Source organism: Apostichopus japonicus, chromosome 8, assembly GCF_037975245.1.
Source record: "Apostichopus japonicus isolate 1M-3 chromosome 8, ASM3797524v1, whole genome shotgun sequence".
Taxonomy (NCBI): Eukaryota; Metazoa; Echinodermata; class Holothuroidea; order Aspidochirotida; family Stichopodidae; genus Apostichopus; species Apostichopus japonicus.
Genome location: NC_092568.1, coordinates 20,257,941 through 20,285,902, shown reverse-complemented (window position 1 = coordinate 20,285,902; position 27,962 = coordinate 20,257,941). Strand labels below are relative to the sequence as shown.

Genomic DNA, 27,962 nt, shown 5'->3' with positions numbered 1-27,962 from the left:
TGGGGATTTTTTTCGCCAGCAGAACGTAAACAACACTACTGCCGCCTTATACATGTATATTAATACCAGTCGCAGCAACTCGTCAAAGCCTCAGGGCAGGCATTCCCGGCGATATCAATGTTGACTACGATCACTGAAAGCGGAGAACAAGCTTGTGTGAACCGTTCAAAATAACAGGTAATAATTACCACGAAAGAAAAATATCACTCTACTTTCGTACTCCATGGAGGTAAAACACCTTCTTGCGTACTCTAAGTTGGTGGTCTTACTCACGGAGATTAAAACAGTTCAGGTAGGCTAGGCTATGTTAAATAAGTTGTTTTGGACCGTAAATGATTACAGGTCTGTCACTCTGACCATGCAAATGATTACGTCCAGTGGTGTAAACTAGGGACCAGCATCAACGCTAAGCAGTTCTCAAGACCTGACAATTAGGCATAGGCATTTTATCCTCTAAAGAGAAGTTGCTAGCCGAAACTGCATTACTATTTAGGCCTATGGTACTTTCTGTGGGAATACGAAAATTTCAACTTAAGCTGTAAGTTAGACGGACAGTAATACTAATGCTTTACTAGCGCCTAGCCTACACTTCAGTTAGGTTTAGCCAAACATAGGCTAACTGTGGCAGGTCTACTAGTAATAAGTTCTAACCACTGTAGTAGTACTAGCTACGACATAGTTTTCTTTGTACTTTTTGAGTTACTATAGACAAAATGTCCGTCGAAAGTTTAACTTTAAGACTAAGCTTAAATGCTTACTGACCCATTACTAGTGTTAATTGTCAGCCTTAAGTACTAAAATTCTTAAGCTATATATTCTTATATGTTTTGTTTAAGTTAGAATTTTGTAAGCACCGTTAGGATCTTAGCTATTCTAAAGGACACATATAAATGGCAACCAGCCAACTTAAGATAAAGAATTGCTTTCATAGTGTGGTAGATTGTGTTTTAGAAATGTAACATTAGGAGTTCCATTTATAAGTTGCAGCATTGAGCTATCCAGCTTATAGTTGTTGGATGAACAAAGTAAAATGTACTTAATACATACTTCTATTATACATGGTATCTTGTTTGATCAGCTGTCCTAAATGGTGACTGATTCTAGAAAAAAAAACTCCATATCCCAGGATTGTAAGTGTATTTCTAAGTAAAATGTAAGATCCAAAACAGGCCGGTAACAAAGTTCTCATTCTGAAAAGGTGAAGAAAAAACGGTACATTAGTATTCATAGGTAAAGATTGATATTTACTAAGCAGTAAACATTATTTGCGGTGTGGTCACACCTTCTTTTAAAGTTGTTTACCTCCATTGTTCACAGACAGGTATTTAGAAGTAAAACAATTAAATGTGACTTTCTTCTCGCTTCAACCTTATACTTAATGACATCTTCTTAAAATCTTCTTTGAACCTGTGTGGCAAGTGGACGGAAGGTTATAGGCAACAGTAAATAATAGTTCACCCATGAATTACAATATTCCTTTGTGAATGTAATATTACAAGCAGACTAGGGGCGATTACACGTGAAATTTTAATCCATTACGATAACTTCAAATTTAACGACTAGGATTACATTTAAAGTCTTAATAAGTAATCGATTATGATTAAGATTACTTGGGCATGTAATCGTAAATTACAATCACGATTACATTTTATGAGTAAATGAATTTCTGACTGTTTTTGAAGGGATGTATCAGCTCTTTCTATGTTTGCCTCTAGAGATGATCCCAATATGTGTTACATGTAAACAGCTCTTCAAACTGCTTCACAGGAATTGCAACATTTTGTATTAGATATTGTTTGTTTGCGATTAATGACACTCTCACATCATTTCTCATTTATACATTAAGGTTCCAAAAAGGATAATCAATAGAAATTAAAAATTGAAATGTGTGAACTTACAACTGCAGGTCACATGAAGTGAAACAGAAAATCAACTAGGTTAGAGGAAAGTTTATATATGCAAAACGTGAGATAAGATATTAAATAATAAGAGACACTTTCCAAAATCCCAGTACTTTTAAAAGTTAGAACAATATAATTGGAATAGGGCAACTGTACAAAACAAGGTTATTATTGACGAGAGAGACTGCACTTTCAATTATAACAATCAAACCATAACACATTGATGATATTATATGCCTAGTGTCCACACTCCTCTCTTATGCCATTCCCATCATCTTCTCTCCTCTACCACCCCCCCTCCCCCCTCCACCCCTCCACCCTTCCTTCTCCCTGAGAAGTGTAAGTGGATGTCGATCATTAATTCACATAGCAACAATGTAAAACATCTAACAGGATTAAAACACAGTTTTTCAGTGTCTATGATCAGCATGTACTTTGTAAACTGTATGAATTGATTCACTTTTTGACCTGTTGTAAGTGCTATGTAAAGACATCAATTGAACAAAGTAAAGTATGGACGTTATTCAAACTTCACCAACCAATCAATTTACTCAGAACACCTTCAGACAGCAAATATCCATTTTCCCCGAAACTTAAAGTGATCCTTAACATGCATTGACATGACCTCTATCGTTATGTGTGTGTACAAGCTGCAGGGGGTCATACTGATCATTAAAATTCCAAAAGAAAAACAAGTTTAGTTCTTGTAGTCCCAGGCTATGCACTTTTCTGAATGAGTTTTAAGTGCAACAGAACTAGTCATGTGTGCAGTAATAAGAGCATGAATAATGGAAATTCCAGCTTGTTCTAATATATGGCTTCTGAATGACTCCTAATTGAGAGTTGAAAGGATATTAAAATTGGGTTTTCCAGCTGAGTTAACTATCTAGCTCTCTCACATCAACCAAACAATAAGCGGTTTAGGAGAAAACCCGGCCATTATCATGTTGCTTGTCTCCCATCACATCGCAGTCCTAAAGTAATATAAATTGTTCTAAAAGTAGCTGATATATATGGTTAGGGTGTCCGCATATAAAGCGGGAGGCCCTTGTTTGAATTCCGGTGGAGGCTGGAAGTTTTTTCACTATTCTTGATTTTCCAACTCACTACAATTTCAATTATATACTATTAACAGTGTAGTACGTGGTACTGTATGCGGTACATATGACTGCATAATATATATGTTATCTACAACACCAAAGTCATATATGTGAAGACAAATATGTAATGGACAGATTACAAGGTCTTCATGGTAATATGTGTCAAGAAATAACCAAAAAAAATAGTTATAAAAAGTGTAGCCGAAGTAAAATACTGTAGCCCATATCATACCTTTGTTCTGTGTCAGTTGGTTTGTGCATGGTGAAAAGAAATGAAACTATTAATGCCTATCAGCAGAGGGAATGTAACACCTTCCTTTATAACAATGATCCCTTTTTATTAGGAAAACAGTTTATATTGTTAAGCATTGCTGTACTTCCTATATCTTTGCATGGTGTTGAACATATCTCTTTGTGCAGTAGGTGCTGCATGTATTACAATGTATGTATAGTAGTATGTATGTATGTACACTAACTACTGTATTAAGATATGAATGAGTTTTATTACACATTTCAAAGTAAAAGGTCATTCAGGCATCTCTGTTTGGTTTTATAGTATGATCTGTGTAGACTGAAGTGATTCAAACGGATATCAAAATACACTGTACACAAAAAAATTGCTGACTTACACTGTATTCAAAACACTGTTAATTTCATCAGTACTTAGCGCCAAATATGCTAGAAAAGGTTATTATCAAAATGGTCATTTTCCAGCTTCATTTATAACTTAACTACCTTGCACCCTCCAAAAAGGCTTTCTTCCTGAGCACAATGAAACATTTAATTTTCTAATTTTTAAACACAGCAGGACTCAAATGTCGGAAGTAACTTTGGGATCACCAGGAGAAAACTTTTCATATGTTACATCAAGTTTTGAAAACAAGGTGTAGATATATACATGCAGTGGACTTGAATGAACCTAGCACCCCTTCCCCACCCCCCCCTCCACAGTTTTGTGATTATGTGGCATTAACGTTGTAGCGCTGTACACTATACATGTTCCTCGTTATCATACAGTTCTGGGCTTATGACGATGCCTGCAAGATCAGTCATAATCACTTACTTATAACGTTAATACCAATGATACGAGTAAGGAAGATTTATTAATAACAGACCCGAATCGAACATCGTGCAGCTGGAGTTTAATATATCAGTTAACTGTATTTATCCCGGAGCAAAGCAATCAACTGCAACCAGTAACAATTGGCTGCAGCCTGCTTCAGTGTTTGACGTTTAAAGTGAAATCTCTGATTTATGGTCATTTTTAATATACAACTTTTTAAAGCAATAGCATTTGATTGTCACTGAAATTGCCATCATTCTGCACTCTTTCTCAAATTCAAAAGTAGACGTAAACTACATAATTGTGTAAAATACTAGATACCATTCATTTTTTTTGTGGTGGGGAGGGCTTGTTTTTGGTGAGGGGGGGGGGAATAGGGTGGTGTGCTGGGGTTGGGATGAGAGATTCTGTACATGTGTCTTTTATTTGTTGTTTCTCTTTTGCTCACATGGCTTGCCCCTTTTGTAAGAATTGCTTCTTCAGTCATGTTTCCTCCACTTTTGTAAAATATTCAAATGTTAAAAAAAAAATTGCCGAGTTGTTGTATATATATTTTCTCATTATTTGTGTTGTATTATATGCAAATAATTATTTTCAATTATATTCAAAACAGCATGATCAAAAAGAATTCAGGCCTAATGCTATCATTTGACCTCAGCTGTTCTTCCTTAATTGTGGAAATAATAAACTCCTAAAGTTTTAATAATGACTTTTGGATGGGAGGCCCAACTAACATTATCAATTTTATTTTCATATTGTAATGTCTTATTGCCTTAACTGGTCCTTGTTAAGTGTTTGAAAACTCTGTGATTTTGAGAGACGGATTAACCAATAACATTTCTGTTGGACATCAGCCCCAGTTGGTGTGAATGGTCCATACAGCGATTCAAGTTCTGAATGAAATCCTTACAGTATTTGCTGCTTTAATATTAATACAAAAAGCTGCTTCTTATTGAAAAATTTGTTTATGCCTTGCCTGAAGTGCACCTCATTAAAATCTACTTTTAAGATGGAGATACTGATGGTGCTTGCATCAGTCATCTTTTTAATTTTGTGGTTAATTCTTTTTAGGGCATTATATCACAGGATAATTTATCCTAGATCTGAATATCCAGTGTACAGTGCTATACAAAATAGTCAGATTGCTACTGGGACACATGGCAACCAAGTACTTATTGTGTTGCTGTAGAACTTGCTATAGTAAAACCACCTTGTCTTCAATAAAGGATTACAACAAGTGCTGTACATGTGAAGCAATTTCGTGGCTTGATAGGAGGGAAGATTGCCTTTTAAATGCTCAATATACATGAAAACCGCTCGTAAACACTCTATCATTACAAAATACAGGAAGGCAGTGACTCTATAATGAGCTACAAATTGTACCCACATGTTCAAGTGGGTTAAGCACAATGGCTTATAACCACATGCCACATTGGGATTATATCTATATATCTATAATTTATGCCCTTTTTGGCCTTTTTTTTTAACCATTTAAAAGACCATTTCAATAGGGAAAACCAAATCGATCAAATTTCTCCCGGATGACAAATCTGCCTTAATTTAGTTGATCAAGGCCCCAACACATTATTCTCCCAGATGCTATAGGTATCATTATGCTTTACTATAGCCAGGGGTGGACTGAATAACGACCATTAATTTAATTAATATGAATATTACTGTACCTTGCTAGGGATATCCATGACTAACAAAGAAATGTTGAATTTTTAGATGCTATAGGTATCATGATGCTTTTTAATAGCCAGGGGTGAACTGAATAATGACCATTAATTTAATTAATATGAATATTACGGTACCTTGCTAGGAATATCCATGACTAACAAAGATACGTTGAATTTTTAAGTGTGTCATATAGTTTATCATTGCCACGTTTAATAGTATATAAACTATGTAGACCTCAAGTGTAGAAATGACAAGGCACTTTGAAGTAAAATAGGAAGGAAATCAATCATGTATTAATAAATATATAGAAACTGCACTACCAGCAAATCAATAATATGAACGACACAGCGCAACGCATGCAATAATCTGTGAAATACAGATATTGTATGAATAAGTACTGTGTGTATGCATAATTCACTAGTTGTACAGTAACAGAATTATATGCACACGGAAATCATATTGCAGTTTTCCAGTAATGGTACTAGTAACAGAGCTCAAGACCTACACAAACTGTAAGTTTATTGCTTCGATTGGAAACGAGGGTCCACAATCGCGTGGTTAAACCAAAACGACTCGGTCAGAATTACCAAGCAAATATGGCAACCGACCACATTTAAAGTGTAACTTTAAGACCTACTTCCAGACAGGAAATTATAACTTCTGTAAGCCTGCATGATCAGTTAAGTGACTGAATGATCGGGACCTCAGTATTAAGCAGCTGCTTTCTGTTAAGATGTCGTCATCAAAGCTATGAATAGCTCATTATCTGGTATATTGAAGGTCCAGGAACTGTCTATGCTTGCTGCAGCTGCATTCACATTTAAACATATATAGTAGCTGTATATTCTGGGAGTCATTTCTCCTGCGTACAGTATCTGATAGTAATATTTTGCATGGTCAAACCATTCGATGAAACCATGGAATTGCAAAAATCTCAATGTACAGATACATGTGTACACATTCAGTGCCGTAAAGTGCCGTTAAGATAATTATAAATCAAAAACCATCATGGAACTGAACTAGATGCTTATTATGGAAACCCCCCCCCCCCAAAATTGAACTTTGTAAAGCAAATTAATACTTTGTGTATTATATACTCATGGATACTGTTGTTTTAAGCTTAAGTTGTCAGAGAGAAGCGGACCTGTCATGAATATCATATAAATGCGCATGAATTCATGAATATTCATAGTAGTTAATTAACATGCAAAACTGGATGAAATTATGATCATTATTATACATAGTGCAAAATGAAAGCCCTGTAAGTTGTTCGGCTTGTTCTTTAAACTGTAAAAAAAGGTTTGAATACTTTGGTAGGCTAGAGCTCGCAAAGCGTATGTAATTGTATACTGCAGTATCTATATCCAATGCCCAGATGAAGATTTTTACGTTATAAATCGGGTTCAAAATCACTGGCTTAAACCTTGCAGTTTAAATGATCCAAGTTTGAGGTAGTTATCTAACACAGACAAATGTCAAAACAGCAATAATAAATGTAATTTTGTTTATTATTGTTTATCATTACGAACGAACCTTCATTTGATCAACAACAAAAGAGAGAGAGAGAGATAAAATCCTGCACTTTCTGAGGAAGTCAAGTGCAACCATGCATGTTGCTCTATATATTGATAGCTGACATCACTGATATTCTATGATCTCATCTACGTGACAGTCGTATTAAACAAGGTTTGCATGTTCGGGGAGTTTGAGGAGGTCCACACCAGTAGACTGTCTCGTGGAACATTAGTGACCATTACAAGACTATGGATTATGGTTTACAATCTGTACCATATTGCTATATAATTCCATGCATAATCGAGATTAGAGGGCAATTTCTGTCCCACGAAATTTCATTGACGTTAAAATTAATTTCATCTGACAAAATGTCATGAATATACTGTACATATATTTATTGGAGGTTTTAAGTTTCACGACGTACTGTACATTGAGATGAGTACTAGGATGACCTACATTACAGCCTATGTATGGGACACTATGCATACAGTAGGACCTATAAAATGAAAGGAAGCTTGGATTTCAATGCAATAGGCTCCACAGGTTGCAGGTACATCCAAGTATTACCATATGTGTTATATATAATATAAACCTGAGAACGCACAATTTAAACCTTAATTGTTATTTTATATGTAACGTGTATACTATCAGTCTAACTGCCACATACACATTGACCTGGAAAATGACAGTGAATTCCAAATGATAGGATTGGATTACTTCCTATGGTTGGTTAACAGTGAAAGAATACAATGATATTGTTCTACATCCTGCTTTCAATGACAATTGTGCCTGAATTCTCAGTATTATATGTGACGTTTTCCATTTACTAGGAAACAACACTGCCTACGGTGCACTTGTGTGTTTTAAGGAAAATCTGAAACTTTATTCGTGCACATAATTACAGTATGCGAAATTGAATTGTTGCTACATGGCGGAAATGGTCTGGTACTGTTCTGGCTGGAGTTTATGTCTTGCTTCACAGGCAACCACATGGCATTGAAAGTTGTGTTTGTTCGTGATTATCCTACAAAGCCATAGTGTGTACGCTCCTTCGAGCCTGAGCTGAGGTGTATTCATTTAGTTCTATTCACATCGGCCAACCCTCTAACCTTGAAGAGTTTACTTTTGTCAAAGGCTTGGATTTGCGAGTTTATTGGGAGGTACGTTTTGCTTTTTGTGTTAGACTATTCATAGAGTACTGCAAACATTTGCAGTGGTAAGTGTGCTGGGGATTCTTCATACACAATTATACAACTGTAGCAGTAAGCTGTTTTGATGTGAGAGTCCTGTGCAACAAGTGAGCTCATTTCTCAGGTAGGCGAGTCGTAGCGATTTCTAGAAATTCATTTTGAAACCCTCTCCATGTAGTGAAAGATCTTGCATGAGTGAGTTACTGGCTTAGAATGTAAGGGGAATATATGAGGTCCTTAAAGAGTAAATTATCCAGTTGTTATTTTGTTTTTGTGTCCTTTTCGGGCTCTTATCTTTGGTGAATTTTCTCAAAGGTATGCTGTATTGGCCCAAATATGCTAGATAAAATTAAATACATGGTCACCTTTGGTCAAAAATTCTTTAACTGTTTTTGTTACAACCTTCCATTAAATCATCCTCACTTGGACCAGAGATTATGGACAACTCCCTGCTTGGACATTCAGTCATTGTGTGTGTCCATTAAAAGTGTCTGAGAACAAATTGGAGGGTAAAGACCTCCAGGAAAGTACTTTTTGAAAACTTCTAGCTAATTTGGGGCCAATACTGACTACCTTGAAACTGTTTTGGCTATGTAATTGGACTTCTCTGGTTAAGTAATAAGAGGATTCTGACAAACACTTGTATCTAAAGTTTTTGTAAGTAGTACCAGCAGGGAGTTGTTATGGAACAACTCCCTGGTACCAGTACCTGTATCTTTTCGTTCATTTCTATCCCTTAAGTTCACAGAATCAGATATCCTAGCGATAGCTGTGGAAATTAAACTAGCTCTTGGAATACGCACAGATTCACAGACAAAGTATAAGCACAGATATATACAGGTGTGTATAGTTGAAAAATGTGTAGAATTCTACAGAATTCTTTTATTTGGGTAAAATTCAAGTTTGAACTATATGATAAATATCATACTGTTGACAAAGGGCTCACCTTTCATGCTGGTGTTGGCCTTAATTGTAATCCCTGCATGGCGGACATCAAGGATTATTCACCGTTTATGCTATCCATACTTTATATGGCAATATATATATCTTATAAAAAAATTTGTATCAATTCAACAATAAATTCAAATAGATTAAAGATTTTGACTCTTTGTTGCTTTTTGTTGCACTGACAATTACCAACCAAATAAATGTACACGCTTACATAATTGAGTATATTACATAACTAGTAAACTGTTACCATCTACTGTACATAGCAACTGTAAGAGATAGCCAGTGTGACCATAATAAAACACTTATCATCTGGCTTCTACAAAATGTGATACAGACTACACCATTTAATCCAATATCAGGATTTTGTGTCCCACACATTGAGTGTTAATGTTGGTTAATTGTTTCATCATTCTGCAAATCTATAAAATGTTATGGATAAAATGTTATTGATGGATATTAATATCTGAGTATCAATTTGCTAATTGTTTCGACAGATGCTTGACCATTTTGCTTGCATTAACGGAGAACTACAGTTAATATTACAGGCCTAGAATCATGTATGTCACCATACTAACCACTTGCTAACAAAAGATTGCTGAAAAGCAATCTGCTAACTATACAATCAAGTTCCCTTTGGCATTTAAATCATGTCATTTTAGGGTGGGGGGGAGTGTGGGGGGTGGTAAACAATTACTAGGCAATTTATCATGTGTTTATGTTCATATATAATGTCTCCTGGCAAAAACATAACTTGTTTGTCTGGCATTTGGCATATATTCACTAGCATCAAGCCAGTAGACAGCCTGAATTTTGAGGCTGGAGTGATAGATAAGATTGTGACAAATTCATCTCAAAATACATGTTATACTTAGATGGTATATAAACTACTTTACTGTACTGTAAAGATTATTCAGTATATGGGGCCGTAGGCTACTTGATAAATTGAATCGTCACAGAGGTAGTTTTAAGCAGGCTTAGTATCTGGGAATTGTTCAAATTCACTGGATCAAAACGTACTTTTGTGGAAGAACAATTTAGATATTTATTGTCAGAGAGATTTTATCCAGTGACCCTTACTTAGGAATTTTGTTGTCTCATTTTATAGCAGTTTCAACTGTAGTTCTGTGGAATCGGTTTTTGTTGCTTGTCTGTGTAGAAAACTGTGCAGTTCTAGAATTTGATATTACCAAATTTTCATATCCAATACTGAAAACAAGTTTAATTCGATAATATGATTTAATTTTTTAGGCTTGAGTGGAATCATTGATTTAACACACCAATTTTGAAAAAAAAAATTGCAGAAGGTTTTCTAATACTGTTTGATTTCATCTTAGTTTGAGAAATAAGCACTGGAAGGTTTTCTATAATTCTCCCCCCCCCCCACTCTTTTCCCCTTGCTGCAATAATGTTTGTTAAGCTGTGATTTTCACATGGGTGTTGTGATACCGCAATGTCACCACCAAACATACATAGAACTCAGAGACTGTCCCCTCCCCCGATCTCAAACCTAGGGTATGTCAGGTTCCTAGTTTTCATAACACAATTAGTTTGTTGTTATAATTAAGTAAGTATTTCTCTCATCATTAAAATATTCTTTCAAAGGCAACAGAAATTTCTTTCAGAATTTTCACGTAATTTTGTTCCACAGTACAATCACAATGCGAATCGACGATTTATCATTTGATGCTGTTTCGAATAATTACACTTTTGTAAGGTATAATTTTGAAAATAACACTGGTTGTGATGATGTTTGTACATGTCAGTGCAGGTAATGATGATGTTTGTATGTCAGTAAATTACCAATATCAATAACTTCCAAAAAGGTTTGTCCTGTGATTCATTTTAACAAAAAACTCAGACACTCTTTATATCTCAATACCATCCTTTTCTTTTTCTTCTTCTTTTGTTACAAGGGTCCTTGAGGTGACATCTAGAACGTTCAGCCTCTCAATCACGCAAGAGGATGGAGATGTACAAAATTCCTGCCCTAGGGGTGCTGGGTTTAGTTTGTCTCGTTTTATTCCCCTTTCTGCATCTGATCTCCTTAATTTACCTGCTGGTACTGATCTGTTATGCCTTCCTGATCTTTTTGTCCGATGGGGATGTCATGCTTATGTACTACGAGAGGTTCGGCAGCAAAGGAGGTACCGTTATAAAAATAAACCTAATAGGCTCATAATTTCCATTTGAAAATCTCTTGTAAATATATTTTTATTATGTCTTGAAGGTCTCTGTAGACAATGATCCATTTTTTGCCAAAATACAACTAAATTTGGCTTTTATGGTGTTCTTTTCTTTCTTTCTTTCTTTCTTCTTCCTTTAAATTTTTTTATTCTCAAGTCTCGACTGTATCTGTTTCATACAGCAGCAAAGCACTATGAAATATTTGTAAATTATCCAGTAATATCGTAATTGTGGTATTTACTGTAACAACGACGGATGTTCTTTTCAAAAACAAATTTATGGATCTACAGTTTAGTCTAGGCCTACAGTAACATCTCGCTTTGATAGCAGTTACTAACATCTTTTCAGTCTAGATTAATTTGTATAAACATTTGGGGTGTGAGTTTGTTATTTGCATTGAGTAATTGGACTTAAAATTACCAACTGGTTGCGTCAGTTTGGGTGTGAAGATGCATAATATGTAGTAAAATTCTAATACATAAGCATTAATAGTTAATATGGGGCCCATGTAGAACAATGTTAGTACATTTGACGATGAAAGGTATGGGGTCAAATGTGCATTGCTCCCGGGTGGTACTCTAATTTTTCTTAGAGACTGAAATTAGATCTAACTTACAATAACCAAAGAAACAAAAGGAAAAGGAAAATTACATTGGCGGGCAATCGTCTGTTGTGCAAGGAAATGAGATAAAACACTATTACTTGAAGTGCTAGTCTGGAAGTACCCACTAAAGACTTGTGTTACTAGACAGAGTACTTCAGTACTGCAGACTTGAATTAAAAGAATGGAAGCTCGTATAGTCACTACAGACTTGAATTGGTAAACTGAGAGTACTCACTACAGACTTGAAATGGTAGACTGAGAGCATTCACTGCAGACTTGAATTGGTGGACTGAGAGTACTCACTACAGACTTGAATTGGTGGACTGAGAGTACTCACTACAGACTTGAAATGGTAGACTGAGAGTATTCACTGCAGACTTGAATTGGTGGACTGAGAGTACTCACACTGCAGACTTGAATTAGTAAACTGAGAGTACTCACTACAGACTTGAATTGGTAAACTGAGAGTACTCACTACAGACTTGAAATGGTAGACTGAGAGTATTCACTACAGACTTGAATTGGTGGACTGAGAGTACTCACACTGCAGACTTGAATTAGTAAACTGAGAGTACTCACTACAGACTTGAATTGGTAGACTGAGAGTACTCACATTGCAGACTTGAACTGGTAGACTGAGAGCATTCACTGCAGACTGGAATTGGTGGACTGAGAGTATTCACTGCAGACTTGAAATGGTAGACTGAGAGTATTCACTACAGACTTGAATTGGTGGACTGAGAGTACTCACACTGCAGACTTGAATTAGTAAACTGAGAGTACTCACTACAGACTTGAATTGGTAGACTGAGAGTACTCACATTGCAGACTTGAACTGGTAGACTGAGAGCATTCACTGCAGACTGGAATTGGTGGACTGAGAGTATTCACTGCAGACTTGAATTGGTGGACTGAGAGTACTCACACTGCAGACTGGAATTGGTAAACTGGGAGCATTCACTGCAGACTGGACTTGGTAGACTGAGAGTATTCACTGCAGACTTGAATTGGTAAACTGGGAGTACTCACTACAGACTTGAATTGGTAGACTGAGAGCATTCACTGCAGACTGGAATTGTTAGACTGAGAGTATTCACTGCAGACTTGAATTGGTGGACTGAAAGTACTCACACTGCAGACTTGAACTGGTAGACTTAGAGTACTCACTACAGAATTGGTTTGTATTCTTAAAAGTGAATAAAGTATAAGGTGTTTTATATACAACATAATAACCTAACCTGATAGGATACATGTTAGAACTGATTTCAAAGGTTTATATCATTTCATCATCAATTCATTTGCAGACCATCTGAAAGATAAAGTGGTCTGGATAACGGGAGGCTCTGGTGGCCTTGGAGAAGGGTTAGCCGTGGTGCTGGCCAAGAAGGTTTGCGACGTCTTTAGTTTCCAACGGGCTAGAATTACAGACTTATTAGACCTAGCTTCCGTGTTCAACAATTTATTTCAATGAAGTGAAAGTTGAAATTAAATATGATCAGTTTCCTAATTGCCAAAATGACTATGAATCAAATTACACACTGAGTGAAGGTTTCTTTTTCCATTGCAAAATGTTTTTCAAACAATGAGTTAATCTGTGGGAACAAATCATGTATTGTGTGTCTTTATCCTTCCCAGGCCATGTCATACAATATACATACTACAAACACTCCTACACATTATGCATATATATCTTGTTCACTATGGAACAATGCATAACAAAAACTGGTGAGGATATTATGCGCCAAAATATTCCTGAGCTCATTAATGTGATTTATAATCAGTAAAGCAAATCTGTAACATTTCCTACAGTTTCCATGTTATACTGCAAGTTCCAATAACTAATAATAAAATATGTGAAATGTCTGTGGTCTCTATGGGCACATGAGCTTGTACTGTATATTTAGAACTTATATCACTTTATATGAAGCCTACTATTCCAGTCTGTAGAGTTACAACTAAACCAGTGTAGTTATGTTTTTGTGGATGTACCTATTTGTAAGCTCTTTAGATTCACTGGAAAAGCTTTCAGCCAGATAAGGAATAGGGTGATAAGGTTTTGTCTCTCCCCTCAGGTGTAATAGAAACACCATGTCAATATCAAACTTCATAAAAAACACAATTTTCATGCAAAAGAAGATGGAATGTACATTCTCGACTCTTGGACACATATGATGTTCTTTGTTGTTTTGAGTCCTACCAGTTGCTATACTGTAGGTTGATTTGAGGTTTTCTAGGTTTTACCACTAATGAATGCTCTTCATCATTATACTGAAACCAACTTTCCAGTGATATAATTTATTACTATTTTAGATATCTACTCTTTTAATTTTTCATTCTGTTTTCTAATTTGTAACGTTTTCTCTACCACTATGGCCCTATTTAACTTTAATAAAAAAAATTACCACACAATTACATGTTTCCTTGTCCATCCATAGATACACTTCACAAGAACCTTTGTATACATACTCAAGAAGGCACCATCAAACAGTTGCTTTATCTGATGAGCAAAAACCTCCCAAATTTCGTGAAGGATAAACAAGGCTTTTCAGATCACAAATCAGATAAGCAAATTTATGCTTAAGTTGCTAAAGAGTGTTTTCTTGGGTTATTTGCAGAGAAATGACAGTACTCTTGACAATTCTTTCAATGAAAAATTGTTCCTTTGACATATTTATAAACCCATGTTTGCTTTCTCCTCGACAGGGCGCCAAGCTGATTCTGACCGCCCGACGGGAGAGCGAATTGGAGAGAGTAAAAACCAGATGTCTGAAAGAAAGCCATCTCCGATCGGAGGATATCTTCACGATGCCGATGGACGGGACTGATTTTGATTCCCATCAAGGCTGCGTCGACAAAGCTTTAGCACATTTCAAGAAAGTAAAGAAGTGTTTTGATTATTATGCCTCCTAAATGACTTTTTCGGTAAAACTGAAAGTTGAGAAGATTTTGTCAAAAGTTGAATGTTTAGCCCATCCAGAGCTGTTTTAACTAATGTTCGTGAAGTGGTAAATTGCAAATCACGTCTTAGCAGTGCTGGGTTGGTTTAGTCATTCTAATTGCAATTTTTCTTTTTACTTTTATAGCTAACCTAAGAACACTTAGAAAGCATATGAGAGTTGCATGGATAAAGTATGACATAAGTTTTTTTTACCAGGTTAGTGACATAAAAGGGTAATCTTATAATCATGCGACATATGTGAAGTGAAAATGTACCAGAATTGTTACAACCTATCAAATTTTAAGTTTATTTTCAAAACATATTGGATATTGCATATTTGGAAACAGTAGAAGTTTTTTTTTTTCAAAGTTAAGGATGCTTTTTTGTTTTGAGGAAATATTATTTCAATCATACTCTCAGAGAGTTGACTTTTGTAATTTTTGCAAGTGGTAAAGCTTGACAGTGTTTACTGACAAGACAGACAATATTTTACTATGAAACTTTTTAAAACATGGTCAAAATTGCAGAAAGTATTGCACAACTGATAAATATGAAAAGAAAACGTCATTATGTTAATGGAATCATTCTCAATGGAACTAAATTTGAGTTCTTTCAAAGGGCAGCCAAAGGTGCCATAAAACATAATGTTTTATATCATTCTACCAGAATCGTGCCATCTGGATTAATGAAAAAAAAAAAAAAAAAAGTACAAATATTTGCAGTTGTACATTAAATGTGTGGGACACAACTGACTATGTGGTTAATACCCGGCTAATGAGGAGCTGCGACATGATTGTAATAAACGTACATCGCATAGCTTGACAATTGGCATCTAATGCTGTGCTAAGATTGATTACACTGCTTTGTTATTAGTGACACTGGGTCAACATAAGCCCAATTCAAACTGCAGCGTTTACATGACTTGATTATCCTTGCAAAGATTCATTACACAGCTTTGTTATTAGTGACACTGGGTCGACATAAGCCCAAGTCAAACTGCAGCGTTTACATGGCTTGATCGTGTCTTTCGTTGCAGATCGATATCTTAGTGAATAACAGTGGAAGGTCTCAGAGGTCGGAAGCCATAGAAGCTGAACTCTCTACGGACCAGTTCATTCTTCACCTTAATCTGCTGGGCTCCATCTCAATCACTAAATGTATCCTACCTCACATGATCGAGAACAAGCAGGGCCACATCGTTAACATCAGCAGCGTGGCCGGTAAACTCTGCGCCCCTTGTTCAACCTCGTATAGTGCCTCCAAATTTGGGATGAATGTAAGTGATCTATTAAACCAACCTTAGCAGTTACCTCTGATTATACCTGCAGCTCCATATTTCGCGGAGTCGGGTTTTATGCGACAGTCCACTACCTGTAGTTTGCGACTTGATAAAGTGGGTACCATCTACATACCCTATTAGAGGGTGTGGTCTGCAAGCCCCAGTATATTAAGGGCACACTGTTGGTATGCCATCATGTTAGGGGCTCTGTCTGTGTACCTTCATGTTCAGAGCATTTGTCTGAATGCCTACATGTTGTATGTATGTAAAGAGCTAATCAAAATCGTTATTGTGTGTCATGTGATATGTCAGCTGATACAGAAACTGCTCGGCTCGGCGTGATGTACATGCACAGACTATATGTATTTGTATATATTTTAGAGCAGGAACTCGCGAAGAAGCCTCTTTGGCTTATCAAAGCCGCAAGCTGAACTAAGTCAGTCTCTTACATTCATATTTAACGTCCATGATTATGAACTGTCAATTGTCAACAACTCTGTAACTGTAACATGTTAAGGGCACTGTCTGCATAGTATTTCAGTGCTAATATTATTGAGCACCATGCAAAGAGAAACTTGATGTGCAGCAATAAAGAATGTACTTTCTGTCTATTAGCAATGAAAACAAATGAAGGATGTGATTTCTTAACGGGTCTTCCCCTAAAAATAGTGACACTACCTGAGATGCAATGAAAGAAAATGGAAGCTGTTATTATTCGATGCTTAATGACCACTAAAACCAGATCATGCAGGACATGGGACCGTCAAAAGTCAGTCATGCGAGGCAATTCATGGGAAAGTAGACAAGTCTGTATTCATGAACTGAGGTCACATCACGGCAGAGAAATGCGATTCGAGTAAATTGGAATTAAAAAAACAAAAAGATAATTATACCAGTATGTACATGTATTTAATGATCCGGTACATTGCAAAGCAGTGTGATATTCTAAAACCAATAACTAATGGTATTAGCTTCCATAAAAGACAAAAAGAACTGGATATATGTGCTATTAAAGTACCAAGACACCTCAGCATTTACGCCTCAAAGAAAACATGAGGGGATATAAATGGGTGCTTACACCTCATTATGCAGGGAAGACTAGACACTATACAGTAGTAATATTCTTTTGCTGTCGGTCAAATTGTATGTCCAACCCTTTTGATCGTAAATTTGGTGCACAGTGTTCCTCAAGTGCAACAGGATTGGATTCCAATTTTTTAGTGTGTGTACTGATGAGAAAGCATAGCTCATCACTTGCACAATGAACAAAGCCACAAAATGACATTACTGTTCATGTGGCAAATGTGACTATATGTCATACACAGATGTTTCTCTTAACTTCACTCTATTTATTTGTTTTCATTCTAGCCACATTAATTTTAATGCAATTTTGAACCAGATGTGTGATACAATTGCGGCTGACAAAATGAGGAATTAATAATAATTTGCCAAACCAATATTTTTAATGGATCATGTAATTAATGGTATGTAATTGCTGCCAGCACTGATGACTCTTTGGAATTCATTTTTAAGTTTCATATTTTTGTAGTTGAAGATTCATGCATTGTTGTTTTATGCCGTGATAGGTAAATGCTGGACAGTGTACGATACTCACTTTGGCCCAACTTGTAAGATAGTCAGGGGCAGATACAGGATTTTAGAAAGGAGGGGTTGTGACTCTGGGTTAGTTGAAGCCGACTTCAACCACAGTGGTGTGTGGGTCTTCCCCCACCCCCACTCCCACACCACCCCCACCCTCACACCACCCCCACCCCACCCCCCAAAAACAAAAATGAACATTTTAGACATGAAGTGGTTCATTCTGAGGCATATTTAGGCTATAAATTAGGGCTTTAAGTAGGTCAACACGTAAGATTGTGCTATAACTAGTTTTAAAAAAAGTTTTTTTGAAAAAAGGGCAGGGGTGTGGGGGGGGGAGGGGTTGTACATCCTCTCAGCCATGGATCTGCACCTGATTGTCATATTGGTAACTTGTGAATGGATTCTTTACATTGTGCACATTATATGGTTTGGTTGTCTTTCTCTTCTCAGGGCTACTTTGACACCCTCAGAACAGAGGTATATTACCACAACATTGCAATCACAAACGTGTGCCCTGGTCCAGTAGCCACCAGAATTATTGAAAATGCGGTGCAAAAGGACTTTCATCAGGTTGGGTGTTTTTTTTTATCTATTTATTATTATATCTTGATATTTAACACTGTGTTATATGTGGAGAATCACTCCATTTTCACAGAGATTAACCAAAAAACAAAAACTGTTAGCGACAAAGCCTTGTTGTTTCATGATTACGAACCACATTTATTCAAAATCAAATCTGTAAGAGGTAACACTGTATTTCTTTCAAAGACTATATACGATTCAAAGTCTGAGTCAATGTCAGCTTAAAAGAATCTCATGTGATTGTCTTTAGCATATTCCCTGTGAATACCTCTTAACTCTGACACCCTGTAACTAAGTGTGAAAGTGTGTGTTTCTAACCTGTGGCAAACCTGTGACATTCCAACTTAGAGAAAAGATATTAATATTTTTTTTAAAAACATCCGGTGTGTTTTTCCAAGGGTCAGTTCACAAACTTTCACACAATGGATTTCTTGCCATAGCTTGTCACAGATTCTTGTGTCAAATCTGTGTTTTGGGATTTCCACAAAATTTTTCCCATGAAAAACCTATGACTACCTGTGACAATGAATGAAAAGTGGCAAAACTGTGCCTCAAAGTCACTCATTCTCATTCAAAACGCCATGGGTTTTCTTTTTTGGTATATAGTGCAGGATAGGCCGGATTCATAGACTCGATTTTAAACGTATAACGAAGGTAAGACAATAGAAAGGTCTTCAGTGTGCAATAACAGGTATTTACAAAACATACATGCATGCACCCACACGCACGCACGCACACACAAGAGAAACCTTACTATTGTATATTCACTCTGCAAAAAGGAATATATGAAACAAAAAAAGGAATATTCACAATTTTTGCATATAAATTGATTAATTAAGTCAGTCCTGTAAAAGAGACAAGGTAAGATGTATTTAACCAGGCTAGTAAGTTTTTTACACAAAACATAAAACCCGATTGCTAGCCATGTTTGTAAAAGCTTTATTGTAATCATATTCTGACCCCATTTTTTTTTCAACAGGATCCATGCAAAAATTATGATGGCTTGGGGGAACGCACCTGGAAAGTGTTACAGACACCAGAGAGGTGTGTGGACCTCACTTTTGTTGCAATAGCCAACCAATTGTCTGAAGTTTGGATAGCCAAATCTCCAATGTTGATCCAGTTTTACATTTCTCAGTATGCACCAACAACCTTCAGAATGTAAGAAAATGCAACTTGTCTTCAATTTTTTTACATGATATTAATTTAAATATTTATATCAGTTTTATTCTCAGAATATGAAGTTGGTTGGGCAGTTTTTTCATGGTATTTCATTTCTGCAGGCATCGGCCTATATTGTATAACACATTTAACGCAACTGTCTGTTTTTGGTTTAGTCTAGAATTTTACCAAACCCACCTAGTTTTGTTCAATATAAAGAAAAATAAAGAGAAATTGGTTGAACTAAATATGTCTCTGAAGATTTGTATATCGAGAGAAGGTAAATGAGAGAGTAACACTTATTCATGAATTTGTCTGGATTCTCAACATTTGTCCACAAGACACTAACACCTTCAGCATTTAAAGTATAATTTTGGTGTTCTTTCCAGTTTTTATTTATTTTTATTCAAACAGACCATTTTCTTCTCAGCTGTTGAAACACATTGTAACAGGTTTAGACTTTGTTATAAGTTTACAAAAGTAGGTACTGTAGGCAAACATCCTGCCTCTAGAGTTGTTTGACGGGTTGGGGGGGGTGGGGGCTTGGGGATGGGGGATAGTTTATAGATTGACTTAACATCAATGTGTCATTCACCTGTATCCTCCGCACTTATGTTGCTTACTTTATATGAGGAGTGGACCATCCTTGATCTGAGGGCCATCTGTTAAAAGTGATTATAGGTTGTGAGTCCGGGGAAGATGGGGGGATGGGGGTGATGGGGGTATGGGGGGGGTGGGTAAGGCATATGTTACTGTACCATCAACATATCACACACTTGTTGTAGCCTTTAGCTTTAGCTTGTAATGAATAAACCAGACCTGTGTACTGTATATTGCTGGAATTGATATTTGCATGCACTTCAAGTTATATAGGTTAAAGTTTAATGGTTTAGATATGTTTCAATTCCATCATTAACATCATCTCACTCAAAGTGATAGAAATATTTGGGTGTCCAAGAAAGGCTATTGTGTCAACATAAAATGTTGTGTAAAGAGGTTTAGCTGGCTATTCAGGGAATTCCAGCGTTTTCCTATATCACATGCTAGATATTCACCATATGAGGTGTACAAATTTGGGACGTACTGAGTGGAATATTTATATTCATTTTGCAGGTTATCTGCAAGACTAGGTTATCTTAGAGTCGAAGCATACAGAAAAGCTCAAGACGTAAGTACACCTCTCCATTTCTGTCGACAGTCTTTCAAGAAACTGTTTAACTGAGAGCGCTGCGGTCAAGAGGTTAAGGCAGTGGACTTGTGATCTAAGGATTGCAGGATTGAGCAAGGCACTTTATCTCCATTGCCTCTCACTTAATCCAGGTGTATATATGGGGACCTGTGATAATAAATGGTCAGTTGGGCACTGTTTAGCTGCTGCCATGTAGAGGGGTTGTCTCTATGTTTGAAATGTTATCGTTGACCGGGGTAATTTTGTGATGCGCCTTGAGCACCCTTATTGGTGGATATGTCTGCGGTTTACAAATTTTCAACATCATTAACTACGCATGAAGGTATATTGCTAGCTTGTTATGAAAATTCAAACGTGTTCTTTGACATCCTTCCAAGTGTTAGCATACAAGCTTTGTAAATTAATTAAAATTAATTCAGCGCGCTGCTACGATTGTCAATAGTCGTAATGTTACAGAGACCTGACGATGTACTGGCCATTTGAGTGGAGGTCGTCTACAGCTGTTTGATCAAAAAACAACTTGGCAGATGTAACTGTTATCATGTACTCTAGCCTATACCTCTCTTTCCATCTTCCTAACAAATCAAAATCTCTGAGCAGAGTGGTGATGAAACTGTGTAGCAGTGGACAGGGGGCCGAACCACCCTTTTTGGAACTTTGGGGCAAGGGGGGGGGGGAGTTTAGATGTTATCCCATGTAGGGGAGGGGTGTACCCTACCTGTCAAGAAACTTTGGTAAATTGGAGGGTGCTTAGATATGCAAATAGGTCCCCTCCCTGCCTGCTGCTTTCTGGGTTGTATCGTATAAACTATAGCACGACATGACACTGGCATCCCCAGTCAAGAAGTGGCTATATAGGGATTGCCATTAACTAAAGGGCTGAATAGCTCAGCTGTTAGAGTGCTTGACTTATAACCTCTGAGCCTGTCACTAGTTCAAATCTCACTTCTACCGTACCAATACCTTTCTTTGCTCTTGTCGATTGCCTCAAATTTCCCGGTCAATGTTCCATCGTACATTTACGTATATTCGCGTTATTTTGTTTGTCTTCCCATCACAGGCAATGAAGCAATGAGTTTCAGCTGTGATATTCTTTGTAACTCTCACCGTCGGACGGAAGGCTTTAATCCACCCTGACGAGTGGACATTTATTGAAAACCGAGTCTGCCAGTACGTTTGTGATGGTCTCTTTCCGGTATACATCTCTGCTATGTGGTTTCAGTGACGGGAAAAAAGTAGTATTTAATTAGAATAAACTCAACGACGTGGTCTTCTCAACTCTAGTGTTTCAATCATGATCTGGGCTTTCATCATATTTTTTCCATTTAAAAAAATATATGTATATAAGGTACGTTTTTCACCTTATACCGATCTCTTCAAAATGGGAACTTTAACAGAGAGAGTAATCTTCAGGCAGTATCACTTATATAGTGACTTCACTGAAAGTGAGAAGAAATTGATAGATTCTGACACTAACATCGCAAGTAACATATTGGATTACATTGCCAAAAAAGTGTGAAATTATTTAGTTTTGTACTAATAATGTTATCATATCAGGCTAAATATAGATAGGTAAACTGTATGTAGTATATATGAATGGGCCTATTACTTCTAATTGAAGAAAAACCTGCTTATCTACTGCGAAAAAAAAAGGGGACTGTGTAGGTCATGATAGGTGAAACTTTTACAAGTTATAGATATCAGGAATTAAACTATTATGAATTAATGTATGACTTTTGGCAGAATTTTAGTTCTTCATATTTCAGTGAAAAGTGAAACATTTGACCGCTAGCAATGTTTCTCTAGCTATTCCAGTTTTCAAGACATTCACTTTTTAAAATATGCTAAATCTCTAGAACGCTCCTTTAATTTCAAGGCTGAAATTGTGATGATGTCAGCTCCGCATGCAGTGCAGGTGTTAATGTGAATCCATTTTGTTTGATTAATTCTAGTAAATCAGACTAAAATACTTGTTTTATATATTTTTATCTTCATATAAGCAACAGAGCATCCTTGGATGATACTTCAACATCGATCGTCATTGACAAATTTATAACGTATTATACGCGCATCGTTCGACACCATGAAAGAATCTTGTGTTGCATCTAAGGAACTGAACTATTGGTCTGTATATTAGACTACATAGTCCAGTCACTTTGACTGATGGTCTGTATATTAGACTACATAGTCCAGTCACTTTGACTGATGGTCTGTATATTAGACTACATAGTCCAGTCACTTTGACTGATGGTCTGTATATTAGACTACATAGTCCAGTCACTTTGACTATTGGTTTGTATATCAGACTACATAGTCCAGTCACTTTGACTGATGCATGTCAGCTGCTTAAAGGATCATTGTTTCTCGAAATGGTTTATAGAAATATTAGCATGTGCTGAAAGGAGTGGTCTTTTTCCAGTCTACAACATATCAAGATTAATTTTTGTGCCTTGAAATTCATCTTTTAAAGTTTTAGCATTAACGATACAAACAAGGACAGTAATTTGTTTTATAACATGATCTGAATAGTTAAGAAAACCTCAAGAGGCTTTCTGAAATTGTTAAAACTGAATTGATCTGTCCCAAATGTGATCAGAAAATGTTGTTAGACAAATAATATTCAAAAAAGTTGTCATTTAGTGGAGATTAAAATTTAAAAGACAAAATGAGAAAGACATGATTGTGCCTTGATTAATTAAAGCCACAACAACAACAACAAGAAGATATTCATTCCTTGAGTATACTGTTTTTTTATGATATACAGCCTTTTCCTACACATAAATACCTCTTCTACAAAGTGTCATAGCCACAGTAAACAGTAAACGTGAAAAATTCCATTTTGTAAATTTGTCGTTGTAAGGATAAACTTATCGTTTATATACTTAAACACAAAAGGGGGAATAAAGCCTGTTGATGTATAGATTGTTATTTTTTTTTATTTGTTGATATGATGGATTTGTTAATACAAAGAGTGATTTTCAAACATTTCTATCCACAGTTTGCTAATATACTACCGACCTGATATTTTACATTTTATACATAAACCTGGTTTATGTTTTGTATAGACAAAAGTGGGTGGGGAGTGGGGAATTTAGAAAAGAATAATTTTGTTTCAATATGTGAATATCATACTGAGAATTATGGACTTTTTTTAATGTACCTTTAATGTACACAGCACGTTGGGCCTTTTACATGTCAAATCTTTCAAAGAGAAATTTTACAGGAATGTATCAATTTTGTGGTACATTTTTCACAAGCACATTTTATTTCATAAGTATCATCACATGTAAACTTAATTTATAAAACTATTTTGAGTGAAAACTTGTCTACCTATAATGAATGGATATAGCCAGGTAGAAGAGTACAGCATATATTTTGTCATTTTGAATATTGGATTTTGGATATTGGGCTATAAATCTGTCCCATTTATTGGTCTCTAACATAACAGCAAACAACACATTATATGCAAGGTGGAAACATCTCCGAATCATTGTCTGAATCAGCCATGATACAAGTGGAAGACTTGTACGATCAGGTTACCCGGGTCCCTTGAAAAATATTACTGCCATAGAAATGAAACTTGTAGAACACAGCCAAATGATCAGGCGCGTAGCCAAGGGGGGTAAAGGGGGCAGCCGCCCCCCCCCCCTTGAGCATATTTTTTATGATAGTGCTAGTATTTTCAAAAGAGAAAATGCTAAGATGCAACTTACAAGGCCTGGGAAGTGCCATTTCCAGCGATCTGGGAGGCAGTTTTAGCCAAAATTTTCTTGTACGCTTCGCGCCAACCATGGTGGTTAGATGGTTTGCAATGCCGAATCTACAGTTTCGCCCCTCCCTTGGCAAATTCCTGGCTACGCGCCTGCAAATGATCACTTAATGGGTGGGCCGGTTGGAATTGCTGTATCATGCAATATTATGTAGTGGCAATATCCACCTGTGATATTGTGTCCAATAAATGGCATCTATTGGTAACTTTTCAAGGTTTTCTTCCAAATTCCTTTATGGTGACACATGTATCATAACTTCTCTAATTGTTTGTGTTTCTGCTAATTTTGTCGATTTGAGTCTTTGCAAAGTCGATCAGTAACCTATGAAATGTGTAGACCTGTTTTTTTTTATAGGCATTCAATATTGATTGTTGGTTAAAGTTTTATGTTTGTTAATTATGGAATCTGCAAATTGTTTGTTTTTTTTTTTGCATCATCATTCCTTGTTAGGTTGTAGCACAATTGAAATTCCGTCTGCTATGATTCATCGTTAAACCTCAATATTTTTTAAAATTTTATTCTAAATTTTGTCTTAGTACAAATATGATGTAAAGTAATTCTGCTTTGACTCTTCTGGAAATTTACCGCAGTATGAAATGTATTCAACTAATAAAGGGTGGTTTCTTCAGTTGAGGTATTTGGTAGGAATGTTATTGATAGCATGGATGGAAACCAAAGGTTAAATGTGGATTTTAGATGCACAGGGAAGTCAGATTGCATATTGTGATAAAAATAACAATTATTCTTGAAATTAGAATTAATGTGAATATTTGCAGTATGCTTAAACACTGAAACAACGAATCATAGAGAAAAAGTATAGTAAAAAATAATAATAATAATTATAATAAATACAAAATAGTATTATTCATTCCAAAAGCTCATATTATTGTCAGGGTAACTTTGCATCTTATGCAGTTTATTTTCCAAATTCCCTTTTTTTTTTGTCTTTTTCTAATTTTTTTTTCATCAGTAGCTTGCACATGTGAGGGATATGAAGCTTTCTTTTAATTTTAATTTTCTACTGTAGCTCAAATATGATAAATTATTTGCAAGATTTAATGTTCTGTCATCAAATAATTTTCAAAAATACATTTTGGACTTTGATGAGTTGCTTCCTATCTATCTTTCTTAATCTTTCATTATATTTTTTCAAATGATAATGTTTCCTCTATGTATATTTGCACCATTTAAAGGATTGGTTCAGGTGTCATACCCTCACAGAAAAGAAGACAATACCCTCACAGAAAAGAAGACAATAAAAGAAACACAATGGTGAAAAAACTGTTCAAATATCTTTTTCGGTTATGGAGATATTCAAGTGTAAAGTTTTATCACATTGTGTAGAAACTGCTGAAATCTGACTAGCTATGATGTCACATCCTCACATTCCTGAAAAGTCTTTGTTTTTTATTCCTAAATATTTTGTGAGATTTCATGACTTTTTACCAAAAGATATGTCAGGAGATCTCATATTTGTCAAAGGAAGTATTTGAGATTAAACATCTGAAGAATTTTTGATTATACTATTTTCAAATGTATTAAAAAATGTAAATAATTTTTAAAGAAATATATTCACACATGTTAAGGAAATGAGGATGTGACATCACACCCTCACAGTTAGTCTTTCTACACCAGTCATTTTCAAGAAATGTTGATATCTTCAAAGTGTCATATCTCCTTAACAGAGCATGCTATCATGGTAGTTTCTTCACTGTTCTTTTTGTTTTTTTTTGCTCTTTCATACAAAATAGACATGTCAAACACCTGAACCAATCATTTAAAGAAGTATGGAAACCATGTTTAAGATATGTCAATTCTCTTCACATATTTTTGACAGTTGTATTTTGTATATGGGTTTTAAATATGAAGCTCAAGTGATTTGACTTTTTTCAATATCGTCTTATTTTAATAGATTTGTTTTAAATTTGAAGATGCCAAAATGTTATATATATTTAATCCTCCCACATTGATTATTTGGGATCTTCAAAGAATAATGGCTGTGATTGTGGTTCATTATAGTAAAAATTGTTGAGAGATAAATTGATTGAAACATGTATCTTGCATTATTCTATTAATTTGGTTAACGTATTATGTAAAACCAGGGGTCAATAGAGGTCCCCCCTCCCATGCCCTCTTCCGAAATCCATTGAAACAAATAGGCATTGCTTTTAGGACTTGTATCATATATTGTGCCCAATGCCAAAGATAATTGTTATTCCCCCTGCCTGTTCCTCCCCTCCCGATTCCATTCACTTAATCTACTATTTTGCTTTTCTTTTCATGTGGACAGTATCAAAGGAGTGTGAGTTGGTGGTACATTGAAATATTTCAAATTAGTATGATATATGGTTAAATGTGTCAAGTTTCTTTGGTGGTTAAGAGTGCTTTAGTAAGTATTCTGATCTTCAGTTTTGTCTGTGACATTTAGGTCTATTTTTGTCCAAAAAAAAAGTGAGGGGGGGGGGGTGGCAGGAGGAAAAAGTAAACTACTGATTTGTTTTCTTTCAATAACTAGAAGGTGCCATCAATTACATTTATCTGTAATATATTCCATTTTTATGTCATTCATATTCATAAGTATGTTTACATAGCTCCAATCAGTGAAAATTAATGAACGATGACTCTATTATTAAATGTTTCCATAGAACAATGACTCTATTATTAAATGTTTCCGTAGAACCATTTCTCCTCCCATGTATCTCTCATATTGTTAGCTTTTCATTCTTTGTGATATATGAAGTCGAGGTTTAACCTAAAAGAAAAAAATAACACAGAGTAGTATAACATGTTCTCTTCTAGGTTGAACTTCTGTTACTTTCATACATCAACTTGATAAATTTGGAAAAAAATTTATGAATACTTTTGTAAGCTTTTTAACATTTCCTGTAGCAAGGAGCCTTATCTAGAATTGACTCAGCTTGTTCTGAAATAGTGTGAAAACCTCGTTTTCTATATTTGGTACAAAGTAAATTCAGTATATATTTGCTACAAAAAAGAAGAGAAGAACAAAATTAGTCTTCGAAAATACTCTCTATCTTAGAAGAAATCATTTTTATGAACCTCTCTGTAACTATATACTTTGTCATGTAAAAAAATTCAAACATTTTCATAACTAATATGTCGTTTTGTGAGATATTATGTATGAGGCATTTTGTTATTGGGTTAAAATAAAAAAAAAGTAATTAAATCAATGTTATTCGTTATTTTTTCCTTTTTTTTACGGACAAGGGCGTAACCAGAGTCTTCTATTTTT

At 35.6% G+C, this 27,962-nt stretch overlaps 1 protein-coding gene across 4 annotated transcripts; it reads left to right on the top strand.

Moving 5' to 3' along the window:
* The first annotated feature begins 29 nt into the window (after window positions 1-29).
* On the top strand, window positions 30-27,712 carry LOC139970968 (dehydrogenase/reductase SDR family member 7-like). 4 transcript variants are annotated; one of them, XM_071977065.1, is made up of 9 exons: window positions 30-177; window positions 11,314-11,544; window positions 13,493-13,575; window positions 14,892-15,065; window positions 16,163-16,402; window positions 18,458-18,577; window positions 19,569-19,750; window positions 20,864-20,918; window positions 22,000-27,712. In XM_071977065.1, exons 2-9 carry the CDS (start codon window positions 11,364-11,366, stop codon window positions 22,012-22,014), a joined length of 1,050 nt encoding a protein of 349 aa, XP_071833166.1. In that variant the 5' UTR covers window positions 30-177; window positions 11,314-11,363; the 3' UTR covers window positions 22,015-27,712. The 4 variants fall into 4 exon arrangements, with proteins under 4 accessions (XP_071833166.1, XP_071833169.1, XP_071833167.1 ...); XM_071977068.1 differs by lacking the exon at window positions 30-177 and adding an exon at window positions 184-292; XM_071977066.1 differs by lacking the exon at window positions 30-177 and adding an exon at window positions 8,095-8,419.
* Window positions 27,713-27,962: the final 250 nt, after the last annotated feature.